Source organism: Tachysurus vachellii, chromosome 10 (assembly GCF_030014155.1).
Source record: "Tachysurus vachellii isolate PV-2020 chromosome 10, HZAU_Pvac_v1, whole genome shotgun sequence".
Lineage (NCBI taxonomy): Eukaryota > Metazoa > Chordata > Actinopteri > Siluriformes > Bagridae > Tachysurus > Tachysurus vachellii.
Window position 1 is genome coordinate 6368989 of NC_083469.1, and position 16580 is coordinate 6385568.

The 16580-nt window shown below is 38.9% G+C and overlaps 2 protein-coding genes across 5 annotated transcripts in view; both read left to right on the forward strand.

The window, feature by feature from the left end:
• larp1b (La ribonucleoprotein 1B) overlaps nt 1-960 on the forward strand; it is a 45454-nt gene extending 44494 nt beyond the window's left edge. For all 4 annotated transcript variants that reach the window (XM_060879028.1, XM_060879026.1, XM_060879027.1 and 1 more), the window contains one exon: nt 277-960. In XM_060879028.1, the coding sequence (XP_060735011.1) occupies nt 277-693 (417 nt within the window). In that variant the 3' untranslated portion in view covers nt 694-960. The remainder of the gene's footprint in view (nt 1-276) is intronic.
• A 2022-nt stretch (nt 961-2982) lies between these two features.
• pgrmc2 (progesterone receptor membrane component 2) lies at nt 2983-15492 on the forward strand. Its single transcript, XM_060879031.1, has 3 exons — nt 2983-3358; nt 13116-13271; nt 13983-15492. The coding sequence occupies exons 1-3, from the start codon at nt 3010-3012 to the stop codon at nt 14078-14080; spliced, it is 603 nt and encodes a 200-aa protein (XP_060735014.1). The 5' UTR covers nt 2983-3009; the 3' UTR covers nt 14081-15492.
• Nucleotides 15493-16580: the final 1088 nt, after the last annotated feature.

A 16580-nucleotide genomic window follows, 5' to 3' on the forward strand; every position in this document is an offset into this window, starting at 1 on the left:
ACTGACTGAATGAATGACTGACTGACTGACTGACTGAGACTGATGACTGCCTGACAGTGTGCGTGAATGCCTGACAGTGTGAGTTAGTGACTGACCTGACTGTGTGACTAACTGAATGACTGTCATGACGTAACAGACCATGTAAGTGACTGACTGTGTGTAGTTGGTCTACAGCCTGTGGGTGTGTGCTTCTGTAATAAGAAGTTTTAAATATTAATTATAATATTATTTCTAACAATCATTTCATATATCTGAACCACACTTCCTCTGTCTTAGCCACCAATGGGTGAGGAGCAGGGGGGCAGGAGACGGAGACACTCGTCCTCTGGAGGGGATGAGGGCAGACGAAAACGTTACAACTCAACCTCGTCTTCATCATCAAAACATGCCCCGCCCACCAAGGCTTCCAATGAGCCTGCTGCTGAAGGGGAAGCCAAGACGGATTCAACCAATCGGTCAGCTGCTCCAGCAAACACTAAACCCCTTTCAGCTAGTCGTGGGTCTACAAATGACAAAATGACCTCAACTAATCACCGGGCTGTTGCGGGGCTGGCCAAATCAGCTTCAGCTAATCAGCAAGCGACTGCCAAGAGCAACACAGTCAATGACGCAACCTCAACTACAAAGAACGTGAAGAAGAACCCACAATCTGAAATGGCTAGCAAAACCAAAGATGCACATTCGCCAAACTAAATGAATCTTGAGAGATCAATATTTTGAATCTTTAATGAAAAGGGCTATTTTAAGGCCTAGACCGTAAATCTCTACTACGAGTGAATGAGCCAAACTGTTAAGTGAAGCTTGAGTGTTAAACCATCAGGGCTTAACTGATTTCACTATGTAATGTATCAGTCCGATTATCGTATTCGTCTATTTAGCAGAAACAGCTTTTTGGCTCATGGCTGGTTTTAACAGTTATTCAGTTTTAAATAGGCACAATTGGTGGACTGAAAATTATTAGAGTCAAAAACCATTCTGCTGTCAAGTTTACGAGCGCTGCATCGAGTGTGTGGACGATGTTTATGTGTTGAATGTAAATTTCTTTGTTTTATCTTCTGGGGTGCCTTACATTTCAAAGTTTTTACTTTAAATATATCAGGAAATATATCACTGACATTATTTTATTTTGGTGGTGTCATAATCTTTGTGTGTGTGCCTGATCATCATGACATGATCACTGAACTGATCTATGACAAGAAAGTATACGACTTTTGTTTTATTTGAGAAAAAAACAAACAAATTAGTAGATTACACAGATTATAATATTGTAATAGTATTTTACACTTGAGATGGCAATATCATGACAAAAAAAATTACACTAGATGTAGTATATTGGTGAATAGTGTTTGGGAGTGACTGTGAAATGGAGGGAAAAAACCATCAGTATCCTGCTCAAAGGCCAAGCTAGTGTGTGATTGTAATAAAAATAAACATTTTGGATACATAGGATATGCAAATCCTAAGAACATAGAATACTTTAAATTTCTGTTTTAATAGATTTAACAAACTTACATTGTTTTTTGGCTTAAATTAGAAATATGTCTCTTTACTTGAAGTACTTTTATTTTCTAAGTATTTTTATTGCTTAAAAACGGAGAAGAAAGGAGTTTTAAAGAAAGGAGTTTTATATTCCAGGAAAAAAAAAGTTTTACATTCTATTGGAGAAGGGATTTTTTTTCTCGCAATTTTGAGTGATTTAATTGATTCTAATCATATTTTATTGCTTATTACTTATTTGGATAATGCAACTATATAATAGAGATATAAACTGTATATAAAAATGATGATGAATTGCTATGATTTGGTTGATTTAAATTTTTATTGAGCTGTAGTATTTTTCTGCGTGTGCTGGTGTGTTCGTATGCATGTCAGGTTCCTTTTTTTTTTTTTTGCCTCTAAATTGTAACATGTAAAAATGCATATATTAAAAAAAAAATTAAAATCTGTTTTTAAAAACCCCCAAACCATTGTTGTGCCATTTTAAAGTGATATTTTTAAAGCATGGATACAGGGATTTTTTACTATGTATTATTGCTGCATTTGGGTAAATGTTACCCAATTTAAATTAATTTAAATTATTTAATTAATAATTAAATTAATTAACTTAAATTAATAATTGAATTAATTAACTTGATATGCAAGTTTAATTTAAAACTTTCATATCAATGATCCTTCAAGTCATAATTACAAGTAGACACATTGGAAAGGCTGTTAATACCAGACTTTCTGACTTTATTTGTTCTGACCTTTACGGTTTCAGATAGGGTTAGGGTTAGATTGTTCTGAAGAATCACTCGTACATCTAAACTTTTTTTTTTTTTTTTTTTTGGTATTGGTTAGTACTTAGTGGTTACTTTAGTAGTATCTTATTGGTTGTTGGTTGGGAGGTTCATGATGTCACTAAAGGAGAATTAGAATTAGAATCAGATTTATTGGCCAAATGTGTTGACACTCACAAGGAATTTGGTTCCAGCTGTTCGTGACTCTCAGAGGTACAGATATAAATAACACTATACTGTAGCAGACAAGACAGACGATGAGATATACAGTAATATAGACAGTACGAGTATTAAATATAGTATATAAAATTTATTTATAGTATTAAATAAAAATACAGAATATAAGACTGATCATCAAATGAAATGTTAAAAGGTTTCAGCTGTGATATAAAGTGTTCATATGTTAGAAGCACACGGTATTATGGTATAATTATATTTAAGAATATTGCTACTGCTATTATTAATTAAAATAATATCTTTATTGTAGTTTTATTATTTGTCTATTGTTTTTTTTTTATTGTTTAGCACGTGTATAGCAAAAGAAAACAAGACGACTACAAATTCCAAGCGTTCAGAGTCTGTCGGCAAGAGCCAATCAGAAACGGGAAGCTCCGCCTCTGGGCACCAGCAACCAATCCTGACAGGTTTACTCTTTCAGCGGCCAATCATACGCGCTGTGGAGTGTGAGGTGGGTGGAACCTTTCGTGTGGGTAAGACGCTAACGTGCAGTATGGCGGACGATGGGGACGGTAGGAGCGGAGTAGCTGACACAAGTGACGGCCAGGGGACAACAACAGAGGTGTTGGATTCAGGGCTCGGTCTCGGCGGCATGCTTCTCAACTTCGCCTTGTTAATTTTGTTCTTGGCGGCTTGCTACTGCGTTTACCGACGGTGGTTCAGGAGGTCAGGCGCCGACGCGGGCCGAGGAGACGAGGCCTCGGCTTTGCCCAAGATGGGCAGGCGGGACTTCACTCTGGATCAGCTGCGGGAGTACGACGGCGTCCAGAACCCTCGCATTCTCATGGCCGTCAACATGAAAGTCTTCGACGTGACGAGCGGCAAAAAGTTTTATGGACGCGGTAAGAGTTTGCGTTACCACTTAGTTGTAAATTTTACCCGCTTAAAATACTTACAGGTGCTAAAATCGTAGCTGTGTACAGTCTAGTGCACTACATAGTGTGCTAACGCCATTATCCTGTCATTCACATAGTAGACTCAGAGAGGGAGAACTGTGCGATTTGTAATCCGCCCTGTTCTGGCTGAAAAAAACAGCGATCAGGCAACCCTTTCTTAAATGAAAGTTATCCAGTTTAATAACTATGTTTTCGAGATAAAATAAGTCAGCTTTGTGTTTGTTCTGATGATAATACGTGAAGACTTGTTTAGTAAAACCTGTTTGACTTGCTGCTTGGTAAATCATGGTAGTTATCATGGTAGTTATCTTCCTGACATGTTGTATTTAACTAAACATAATGTTGTTATTTACTCGTAAGTGAACTTGGTTAGTTTATCCAAACTAACGGTTTTTATTTAACTTTAATAGATCAGCTATTTACTTACTAAGTTGTTTTGCTAGGAAATATTGCAAACGCAAGTAATCTGCCTAGTAAACGTGATGTAATGAATCTGACATATAAACAATACGAGGAATTATTTTATTAATGATATTAAGTTTATTTTAATTAAAGTGAATCTACTTTTCTTGTTTTTTTTTTGTTGTTGTTGTTGCTAAATACCCGACATTTATTTATATATGCTAACCTACTCACTTGTGTATTCACGATTCACATTCTTTCATGCGCTGGTTGTTTAATAATTTATTAATTCTTCATAATACGGAATAAGACCTCATTTGCAAAGAGTTCATTAAAAGTTAAAGGTTTCATGGTACTGAAATGAAGCCATGTCTGACGTGGATGTGCGACCGCCAGGCCATAGCTAAGAGCTAGTTAAGCTTGGCTTGTGTACCAAATTATTCACTTGTGGATAAATAGGGCACTAGAAATGACGCCCTAGCTAGGAGTTTGGGACTTGTTATAGCGCGCCTTTATAGGGAACAACATGTATATTTGGGATACGGAAGCTGTGTGAGGCTCTGTTCACTAGCTGCCCAGCCCACCTTAGCTTTCTCCCTAGCTAGCAGATATAAAACGTATTTAGCAGTGAACCTTTTCAGTACAGGATAAGTCCCTAAGGTTGTCGTTTGTTATTAACAGTTAGTATCTGCATTCGAGCATAAAATGTGCGTTGCGTGCGATAGAATAGAGGTTAGCGTGATTTAGCATGACTATCCAATGCGCATACATACAAAACCCATCGTTTCTCTGTTGTTCTTCCTCCAAGAGGTCACTTTAACCATACTTTCTTCAGGGAATTAAAACGTAAAGCAGTAGCAAAGCGTGTGTAAATATAAGACACGTTTAATATGCCTGTTATTAATCATTAAACCTTGATACACTTCATCCTGCCAAGACTCGCTTTTGTCCGGTCGGTTCACATGCCAGAGCTAATCCTCATTCTTCTTATAAAACACTGTCTTTTCCTTATCGAGAAAGGAAAGGAAATACTGAGTAGTTTATAAGATATAGTACAAGTGTGTTTATTATTTTATATATATTGTGTGTACATTTTAGGCTATAAAAATTTTTATATATATATATATATATGAATATATACACATTATATATGTGTATGATTTGGCATCCCAACAGTGACCTGTCATAACACACGCCATTGCTTCCTTTTTTTAATCATCATTTATCTAGTTGCTGTAATAACATGTTTATTAGCCTTTGCCCTGTTTGGACCAAGAAACCTTTCTTTGCTTTTAACCTGCTGACTTTTGATTTTCATTTATTTATAGTCGTGGCCATCAGTAACCTCTTGGACGTGGGATAGATAACAGTGCAATGCATGTTTTTGTTGATTCTGATATTAGATTTGGTCTTTGTCCCAGTATTACAAAGAGCCCTATCACAAATCCAGAGATGTCACAAGTATCTTGTGTGTTTATAAGTAGCATAGTGTAGTTTCAGGTTCTTCACTCTTTCACACAAGCCGAAACTAATAATTCACTTTAAATATATATAATAAGAAATTGCAACTTGTATAACTCAAATAGATATATAGATCAAATTAGTGTAAGAAGTAAAATATCAGTAAAAATTAATTACTGTAATTATAAGTTTGTACCGTTTGTTAAACATTGAGAAATATAAGTGTATAATTATTATCAGGGATTGATTATTTTTTAACCTGCCACAGTATTAACTACTGTCAACACTTTTGTAGCTGAAATATTAAGAAATGAAAAGCTAAACTTGGACTAAATGAATAATATGGCAAAGAAGATGGTGTGACTAATGTATTAAGTTATATTAATTTGTATATGCATAGAATATGGGCTAATGGCTTAGAAAGTGAAAACCAAGGCTGTACAAATCAATAAGCAATTTTTTAGTTCTTCTGGAGATTTTTTGATAAACCCAAATGTTGTTAATATTAAAGTAATGAATCTTTTGCAAGAGTGCATTGTTGCAGTCACTGAAAAATGTGCTGCTTTTGTTTGCTGTGCCAGTATTTTATAAACAGCTGTGCATGAATAGATGTTTCAGATTTACCCTATACTTTATTTATCCATCTTTTTCCTGAAGGCGTAGCTGTCAAATCAGTTATGGGTACAACCTCCAGCAGAATTAGTAGCACAGCACAGTGCAGTGTGGCCTGGCTTGCTCTGATAGCAGTAGGTGTTTATATTGTGATTTGTGTGTGTTAAAAATGAATAGTTTGTTAATCAGGCAGGGATATGTTAAAATGTCATTGAGAAGCGCAGAAATGTGCTTTTTGTTAGGCTGCATTTGCAATTAGGCAAAACGTTATTTGTAGCTTAAAGAAGAGTGTTTAAAATTAAAATGAAGACAACACTAAAGAGCTAGAGCACATATAATACTACTACTATTAGACTACTGCTACTTCTAATCAGCATCCTCCTCCTCCTCCTCCTCATGCTTAATTTTCTGACCTTCCACAGTGACACCTGATGCAGACTCTAAAACCCAAGCTTTATGGTGTGGCACTCTGTCAGCTTTTATGTCCATAATATCATTTTTCCGCATCCTGAAGTAACACACAACCGACTTTATTACTGTGAAGCAACCGGGAAGAAATTAAGCTGTCCAAATCACTTGTTGTTTTACTGTCACTAGCAACTGAATCAACAACATGGCTAAATACACTATTTTAAGTTCTCCACTACCACCTTATACATCTTCCTTCTGTTTATCTTTTGAGAAAGGGGAGGCGGGTATGCCGATGTCCTTTAGGAGGTTTGTCAGAGTTTAATTCCACATTTTACTGAATGAATGTCTAGAATTCATTACTAAAATGAATGTCTAGTGATTAGCAGTGCAGCGAAAGGCTTGTTTGGACCTAGGGGAAAAAAGTGAATGACCAATGAATGAACGCATGAAAAAAAAATCTAGCAGTAAAAATCAACATTTTCTTTTTACGTGAAATTAATCGCAACGTGTAGGTACTACGGTTAAAGTTTGCTCTGTCCTAGTCATATTTATTGAAGTATTAATTGCTTGTCTGTTTTACTCAGGACATTAAAACATGTGTAAAGGTCTTGGTACATAAAGGTGCATCATCATTATCGTCATCTTCATAATCGTCAGGTCTATTTATTTTCCCAGTGATTCACAGCGGTTGTCAGATATTATGAACAGTGTACATCATCATCTTCCAATTCTGAATGTTTTCATCATTTATCAGTCCAGTCTATAATCCAACGATATTTAGTGTACAGGGTATCTGTTTTATCTGATATTATGATCATGGTTTGTCTGTGTATCACTCTGTTAGTTGCGGAGTCCAGGTGTGTGCATGTGTGTGTGTGTAACATAGCGTACTCTTTATGTCCATTCCCAGTCGCATCTGGTTTGAGGCATTTGCGTTTAATCGCCTGATCAGTTGTGCTTATGAAACCACAAAAGAAAAACACCTGGCTGCTCCTAAATCTAAAATAAATCCTAGCTATTTTAAATCGAATGAATACACACATGACTGAATGAATCTGATGCATCATATTATTAGAAATTAGTATATTTCCTTCTTAGCTTAGGAAATAGTCAGTTTTCATCTTTTTAACAGTACCTTTGCGAGGTAATTATACCCTATTTACATTAATGTTCAGATTTATTCCAGTGTAGGATTTATTCAGTCAGCTACTTAGTATTTGGCATTTAGCAAAAAGAAATGATACAAAATGTAAAACCTGTTAACTTTTAGTTAACTGCTAACTAGTATTGTAAACTAAACACATTTTTTGAACATGTCACAAGGCAAATGTTTCCTCAAACTGGTTTCATGAACAGACAGTGAGTTCAGTGTTCTTCACTGGCCTTCCCAGTCACCACATCTGAATCTGGTAGAACACCTTTTGGTATGAGGTAGAATGAGAGATCCACAGCATGAAAGTGCACCTGAAAAAAGTGCAAAGATGCAATCAATCAACATGGAGCAGAAACTTTAAGGAATCTTTCCACATCTTGTGGAATCCATGGCATGTGTAAGGCTATTTTAAGAGCAAAAGGAGGCTCTTCCCAGTATTAGGGTCCCAGTAACAGGTCATGTTTATTACTTATTGACTAATCAGATGAGATCAAGTCACGTTACTAAAGATTGCACGCCGCTGCTTTGAATGTAGACTCGGTTCTGTTGCGCGTGTGTCTGTTTGTGCGCTCATATAAAAGTATGGAGTTTTTCCCCCTCATGAGAATCAGATGATGCAGAGCATCAAAGCCCTTTTGCCTCTTTATTTTTAACCAGTCATCAATAAATCAGTATCTCTATCTCTCACACAATGCCTCATACTGTGCAGTCTGAGTAAGCCATCTCTTGCAATGTCCAAGTCATAAGACCTGGCGGTTTTCTCATTCTGTTTCTAGTTTCTAAAGGTTGTTTGGTGTTTAGACAGACCGTTAGTTAAAGTTTATTTTAAAAGTGGTTTGATTAGTTTCTGGCCTTCAATATTAAAAGCTTAAGTGTGTATCTGCGTGTCTGCCTGCGTGTGTGTCTACGTGTTTGCCTGCATGTGTGTCTACCTGTTTGCCTACGTGTGTGTCTACGTGTTTGCCTGCGTGTCTGCCTGTGCTTGTGTGTGTATGCCTGTGTATGCGTGTGTGTGTCTGCCTGTGCGCGCGCGCGTGCGTGTCTGCCTGTGCGTGCGCGCGTGCGTGTCTGCCTGTGCGTGCGCGCGTGCGTGTCTGCCTGTGCGTGCGCGCGTGCGTGTCTGCCTGTGCGTGCGCGCGTGCGTGTCTGCCTGTGCGTGCGCGCGTGCGTGTCTGCCTGTGCGTGCGCGCGTGCGTGTCTGCCTGTGCGTGCGCGCGTGCGTGTCTGCCTGTGCATGCGTGCACGTGTGTGTGTCTGCCTGTGCGCGCGTGTGTGTCTGCCTGTGCGTGCGCGTGTCTGCCTGTGCGTGCGCGTGTCTGCCTGCGTGTCTGCCTGTGCGTGCGTGTGTGTCTGCCTGTGCGTGTGTGTCTGCCTGTGCGTGCGTGTGTGTCTGCCTGTGCGTGCGTGTGTGTCTGCCTGTGCGTGCGCGTGTGTGTGTCTGCCTGTGCGTGCGCGCGTGTGTGTGTCTGCCTGTGCGTGCGCGTGTGTGTCTGCCTGTGCGCGCGTGTGTGTCTGCCTGTGCGCGCGTGTGTGTCTGCCTGTGCGCGCGTGTGTGTCTGCCTGTGCGCGCGTGTGTGTCTGCCTGTGCGCGCGTGTGTGTCTGCCTGTGCGCGCGTGTGTGTCTGCCTGTGCGCGCGTGTGTGTCTGCCTGTGCGCGCGTGTGTGTCTGCCTGTGCGCGCGTGTGTGTCTGCCTGTGCGCGCGTGTGTGTCTGCCTGTGCGCGCGTGTGTGTCTGCCTGTGCGCGCGCGTGTCTGCCTGTGCGTGCGCGTGTCTGCCTGTGCGTGCGCGTGTGCGTGTCTGCCTGTGCATGCGCGTGTCTGCCTGTGCGTGCGCGTGTGCGTGTCTGCCTGTGCATGCGCGTGTCTGCATGCGTGCATGTGTGTGTGTGTATCTGCCTGTGCATGCATCTGTGTGTGTCTGCCTGTGCATGCGTGTTTGGTGTTTAGACAGACCGTTACTTAAAGTTTATTTTAAAAGTGGTTTGATTAGTTTCTGGCCTTCAATATTAAAAGCTTAAGTGTGTATCTGCGTGTCTGCCTGCGTGTGTGTCTACAAGCATTTCTCAAACAACAGAGACCCCACCTTTTAATGCTGTCTGCTATGTGGATCTTGACCTTTTCTTCTAGACATCTGAAATTCAGTGTCATGGTTTCAGTAATGAAAGAACAATAAAGCACTAGGGGAAATGAAAATGAACTTAAAAAAAGAACTAGAGGCTTCTTTTATCTGTATACTGTTCTTGTGTCTTAGTTTCTGAAAACGTTGATGATTAGGTTAGTATCAGAACCCTTACTGTCCATGCATATGTTTTTTGAGTCTAATCTAACAAAAATTACAATAGGTGGCACATGCCCTCTTACTAAGTGTGTCTAAACAATAAAATAAACTCCTACTTGGTGCAAGGTGCACAGCAGTGGCAGCTTGGTGTACCTGTAATTCAAACAACCTTCCGATCATTAGTCAACACCTTAACCACTGTGACAAATGGGTAACAAGGCTGTCTGCCCCTCTCCAGGGCTTCAGGGTTCTGCTTATAACCTGTAGAATCCACCCCTTCTGGTTGGATTCTTGTTCTGGCTGGAGGAAAACTGTGATTGTTTGTTTGTGCCAGAAATGTGAGTATTTCTGAAATTTCTGATCTCCTTGGAGTTTCTTGAACAACAGTCTCTAAACTTTACACAGAATGGTGCAATAAAGAAAAGATATCCAGTGACAGGCAGTTCTTTGGAAAGAATCACTGTGTTGATGATCAACAGAGACTGGACAGATGAGTTCCAGCTGACAGAAAGACTACAGTAACTCAGATAACCACTTGGAGCAGAAAAGTGTCTCAGAATGCACAACACATACAATCTTGAAACAGATGAGCTACAACAGTAGAAGACCACATCAGGTTCCTGTTCTATTAGCCAAGAACATGCTGATGCTGCAGTGGACGCAAACTCGCCAAAACTGGAGAGTTGGAGACCAGAGAAATGTAGCTTGGCACCAGCAGCCTGAACCCATAGATCCAGCCTGTCTTGTGGTGTACGGTTGTGTGGATTGTTTTCTTGGTACGCTTTGGACTCTGTAATACCAATCAATTATCTCTTAAAAGTCACAGACTATTGTTGTTGCTGATCATTTTCATCCTTTCATGGCCACAATTTACTAATGGCCGCTTCCTGTGTGACCGTGTCACAAGGCAGATGTTTCCTCAAACTGGTTTCATGAACAGACAGTGAGTTCAGTGTTCTTCACTGGCCTTCCCAGTCACCAGATCTGAACAAACACCTTTTGGTATGAGGTAGAATGAGAGATCCACAGCATGAAAGTGCACCTGAAAAAAGTGCAAAGATGCAATCAATCAACATGGAGCAGAAACTTTAAGGAAACTTTAAGGAAACTCATGGATTTTGTGGAATCCATGGCATGTGTAAGGCTATTTTAAGTGCAAAAGGAGGCTCTTCCCAGTATTAGTATAATGTTCCCAATAAAGTGCTCAGTCAATGTGGGTTTTATTTTTTCTCTCTTTCTCTCTATACACACACACACACACACACACACACACACACACACACACACACACACACACACACACACACACACACACACACACACACACACACACACACACACACACACACACACACACACACACACACACATATATATATGTATGTGTGTGTATATATGTATGTATGTATGTATGTATGTATATGTGTGTGTATGTATCTTGCAGCTTCATACTACGATTTCTTTTCTCATTAATCACTTACTAGATTCCACCCAGCAAACATGACTGAGCTTGAGCAGATTTTCGAAGAAGAATAGCAGAAAATCCCCCAATCCAGGTGTATAATACTTGTTGCATTATACCCAAAAAGTCTTAAGGCTGTAGTTGCTGCCAAAGGTGCTTCAACTAAGTACTGAGTAAAGAGTCTGAATACCTACATACAGGTGATATTTCAGCGTTTTCTTTTTAATACATTTGTAGACATTTCTAGGATTCTGTATTCACTGTTGTTATGGGGTATTGAAAAAAGTGAAGGGTGTGTGAATACTTTGACACACACAATGATTGCCAACATTCCTAACGGTTTCAGTTTCCCAAACTCTGACACAATGTTTGGGACTATAATCAAGCCTGTCTCAACTCAGCTTTTCTTTAGTCTTCATTTTTTGTGAAATTTAATGTATTCATTTAAAGTCTGCATAAATTTGTGGCACATTAACAACTAGGAAGAAATCACAGTTCAAGTCACAGTACCATGCTGTGAATATAAAATAATGTTTATTCTAATGCATTTCGGTTTTAGAAAGCTGTAGCCAGCATTAATGGGGTCTTTGTCAGCTTTTAAATGAACCTCAACAGGTAAATGTGTTTTCATTACAGCCTTTGAAATGAACGTCACAGCATGCAAACGTTACTTTGCTTGGCTTCAGATTGCTTGTAAATGTTTCTCTTCTTTGACTGGTCAGGTATCTGATGGACGTTTTTTACTCCTTGAGGTTTTTACTGCTATAGATTATATTTATAGATTAGAGAAATGCTTTCTTATAATCTCTCCCAAGTCGGGTCATCTTCCAATTCCCATGAGGCAGCTCTCATGTGTCACATCACATTCAGGAGCCTGGAGGCTTTTCACATGCAAAACTAATTAACCACAACTTTAAAGAGCTGATGTTCATGTGATGCAGGGGGCAGTGCAGCACAGTTTGAGGAAAGTGCTATCTGCACTCGTCCATCTACATGACCTCAAAGGGCAATGTAATTGTAAACAAGCAGTTAATAACATGTCATACTTTAGAGTAAGGTTGATGTACTAATATAATTGATCTTTAAACTATCTGAGGGAACACAAATGCTTGAGTAATGCACATTGATCTACACCCTTAGGAATAAATGCGATTGGTTCCAACAGTGGGATCTCTCTCACGCTCTCTCCTGCTTTCTCTCGCTCTCTCTCTCTCGCTCGCTGTTCACTACAACTACCCCTTAATTGATCTATGCTTTTTTTCAGTTTTTCAATGAGAGTTTGTTTGTTAATGTGATTCACGATCGTGAAAAAATAGTGAAAAAGAAGTTTTTGATTCTGTAAAACCGTGAACTAATGATACGTGGATGCTTGTTTGTGAAATTTTCATGAACGTCAGTGACCGAGCAACGTGACTGTGGGTGTATAAATTAAACACTAAGGTTTCTATGTTATATATTTGCTCTATATCAGTATCCATTTATACAGTTTTTACTACTGAAAAGCATTCGGAAAAGATGATTGCAAGTATTTACACGTACTGTAAAGTAACAGCAGTATACCAAAAATGTATTTATGCTACACATAAATTTAAATATTTAGTTGTCCCTTCCGCTCAGATTCTCATTCTTGTGTGTGTGTGTGTGTGTGTGTGTGTGTGTGTGTGTATATATACACACACACACACACACACATATATATATATATTTGTAATTGTAATTTACTGTAGTAGATTTGTTTGTTTGAATGCTTTAGTGATAATTATTACAAAGAGCTAACTGAAAACATTCTTCTTTGAAGGTTAGAGATGCATTATAGTTTTTTTAATAAGGTACATATGTCTATATGGAAAAACCCTTGTAATGCAATTCTCTTTCTCTGTCTCTCTTTCTCTGTCTCTATCTCTCTATATCCATCCATCCTCAGAGGGACCATATGGGATTTTTGCCGGTCGGGACGCCTCTCGTGGTTTGGCTACGTTTTGTTTGGAGAAAGATGCACTACGAGACGAATACGACGATCTGTCAGATCTCAATGCTGTTCAGATGGAGAGCGTCAGAGAATGGGAAATGCAGTTTATGGGTGAGTGTTTGTGTGTTTTAAAGTGTACGCATGTATTTAGCCCTACATGAGAACTATACACACTCACATCCGTGGGACTCTTACAACTTTTCTTTGCAAGCTAAAAATGTCTGAGGGTCAAGTCGAAATTAGGTTTAGGTTTGACTGTGTGACAATGCAGAATGTGCTCATGTTGTTTTTTTTTTTTAGTTTGATTTCTGGACAGATGTTTTATAAATTGTCTATTTTGAATGACTTCCTTTCTTGCATATGTACATTTCACGCAATGTTAATGTTATCCGAGCAGTTTCAGAGTTCATTTTGGATGCCGTGTGTGCAGGTTTTTGGCGTGTTGGCTCACTATCTATTTTCCCCCTTTCCCCTGCACTGCTTTTCAGCTGGTATTCAAAATATTTGAAACATGCACAATGTTTTAAATGTTTTAAGATTAAATATTTAACATTTGAGATTAATATTAAATGATGATATTAAGATATTAAAAACTCAACTGTTACGTTAACAAATGCTACAATGGACCTGTTTTATTGACAACCAGAAATATCGGTCAAGATTGATTTTATATTTTGTTTGTGTGCTTGACCCTTGTACCTGTCCTCAAGTCCTCCATGACTGGCCGTGGACTTTGTAACATGATGTCAATATGTGTAGTGGTCAGGATGTTTTCTTTTATTCCTTCTCTCATGCACTCTCACCTGGTTTCCATCTCTGCAGAGAAATACGACTATGTCGGTCGCCTGTTGAAGCCTGGTGATGAACCATCGGAATACACAGACGAGGAGGACATAAAGGACCACCTGAAACACGACTGATGTGACCAAAGCCTGAGACTTAGACTGCTAGCGTCCAGCCAATTTGTCCCTTGTAGCCCAAACATTACTCTTTAGCCCAACTGCTCTAAACTATTGGACAACGACTAGTGTATTGGAGTAGGTTTCACAGATTATGCATCTCTTCTCCAGTCTTACAACCCCAGGCAGGAGTGTCTGTACGCTGACAGCAGAAAATGTTCAGCAGCAACAACTGTGCTACAAAATGGACGGCTCAGATGTAGGTCTGTTTGGTAACTTCCAGATTGGAGCATTAAATCTAAACCATTCTTGCCTCAAGGTGTCCCTTTATACCTGCTACAAATTCCTGTGGTTGTTCCTCCTCGCCTTCATTCATGCCATGCTGTGTGTATACATTTTTGTTTTTCCCAGCTGCAGCACACCTGCTTCAACTCGTCAGCCAAATATTAAGCCCATTTTGAGCTGAGTACGGTGTGGTCAAGAAGGGAAAATCAAAAACATTTGAATTACCCAGGATTACTATTTAGTAAGACCATTTTGCTTTTTGCTTCTTTTCCTTCAGTGTCCCTGTCTGCCTTTGTCTGTGCTCCATCACAGTCCATCCAAATCTACTGTCTTGGAAAAAGGTATTAGTTACCCCTGTGTGTTTTCCCCTCTCTTCCTGGTCTCCTGTTCACCTCTTTAAATTTGCTCTGTATGCTTTAAGCACTTAGCCCTGTATGTTTAAGGAGTTCTAGGTCTTAAAAAAAAAAAAAAATCCTGCACATGTGTGTATTTATGATCTGGTGATGGACTGTTAATGTGAAAAGATGTTAAAATGTATGAAACACTGAAATCCCACTTTTTTAATTCAATTCTGTTGATGGAAAGCCTTACACTAATGGAATGGTCTGAAAGAGGGGGGTGAAGTGGTGCGATCCAAAACTGGATCACAAAAGCTGCACTATTTTTGTTTTTTTATTTTTCTTCGTTTTAAATCAAATGCGAATCGAGGTGTCATACGATTCGATGGTCAGGCGTTAATACCAGTTAGCCAATCTGAAATGGGAGTTGTGGGGGTGTGTTTTTTTTTTTTGTTTGTTTGTTTGTTTTTTTGTTTTTTTTTCCTGCATTACAAATTTTGTTTTCCTTTTGTTTTTGGCATGGTATGCACTTATGGTGCCACAGCTTAATCACAGTGTGATTGTATGCATTTTGTTCAGGTGAGTGATGAGGGGAAATATTTTGGGGAGTAGAGTTTTTTTTTTTTTTTAAAATAAAAATGCAAAGGGAAAATCAGATTTCGATCACTTAAATTCTTTTGAATGTCAGTTTATCGGTCAATCCTGTTCCCCTTCAACCCGACTCCTTAACAGAAACAGTGCGAGTAGAAATTGTGCCTTATTATTTATTTATTATTTTTCTCCTCAAAAACAGTTTAACGGCAAAAAGAAGGCAAGGAGAAAATAAAGACTTGTCCCTTTCTCACATTCTTTTATTGGTGGTATCAAAACACTCTTTACTATGTGCCCTTTTTAACTAGGATCACAAGAAAAGGCATGCATCAGGTTTGAAAGAGCTTTCCCCACCTCATTGCCACCTTGTACATAGACCTTACAAAATATTCAGTGTTACTGCCATGTTGCTGTAGTTAATGGACTCTGTACTACTGTGTTGTATTGGCCATAAATCTGTTCATCATTCTCTCTCTTTATTTTCTCTGCTGATGTTCATTTTAAGTGTGGAAGAAACAGTATAAGATCTTCACTGGAGACTAGGCAGGGGTGCAAAGGATTAAACACTTTTTTGTTGTTTATTTTTGGGGGGGTGACAAGTGGTGGATTCTGTAAATATGTGTATCATTTTATTGAAGCATGTTTGGCATAACTATGAGCTAATGGCGGTTTCTCCCCACGTCACGTATTTAATTGTTGGGACTCTTGTGTGTGAGTGAGAGGAAGAGATGTGTTGATGCATAAACAAATAAACAGATTTGGATAATAAACCAGCGTTGTGCCTGCCTTGTGTTCACTACAGCTCATTGTTTTGTAGTAGATCTGTGTGTTATTCTGCAACCTCAAGGTTCATAAAGGGGAGGGTGGTTTTGTTATGTTTAATAATGTATAACATTTACAGGTTTTATTGGTATATTTATGACCAGTTTAATGTGCATCATCTGGAACGGTTTTCTGAACATTTGATTATTTGCATCATTACCCAGGAAGCAACGTCTTAGCAGGTAAGGTTGTACATTAGTTTAAATCTTAGTCAAAGATTACAGCACTGGTTTATCTTGTAAATTGCACAATGCATGAGTTTTTAGAAAAAAAAACAAAATGTATGAACCACATAGGAAATGTCATCAATGGTTCGGTGGTGATGTGGCCTGACAAGGCGAGTTATTGTGACAAACACAAAGCTAATTGTTTTCCTATTATGGCATGTACAAAAGTATTTTTTACTCTTATACATAGTTTATAGTTTTATTAGTATATGACCACTTATAGCAACTAAAACGGAAGGAAAAAAAATGCAGCGTGTC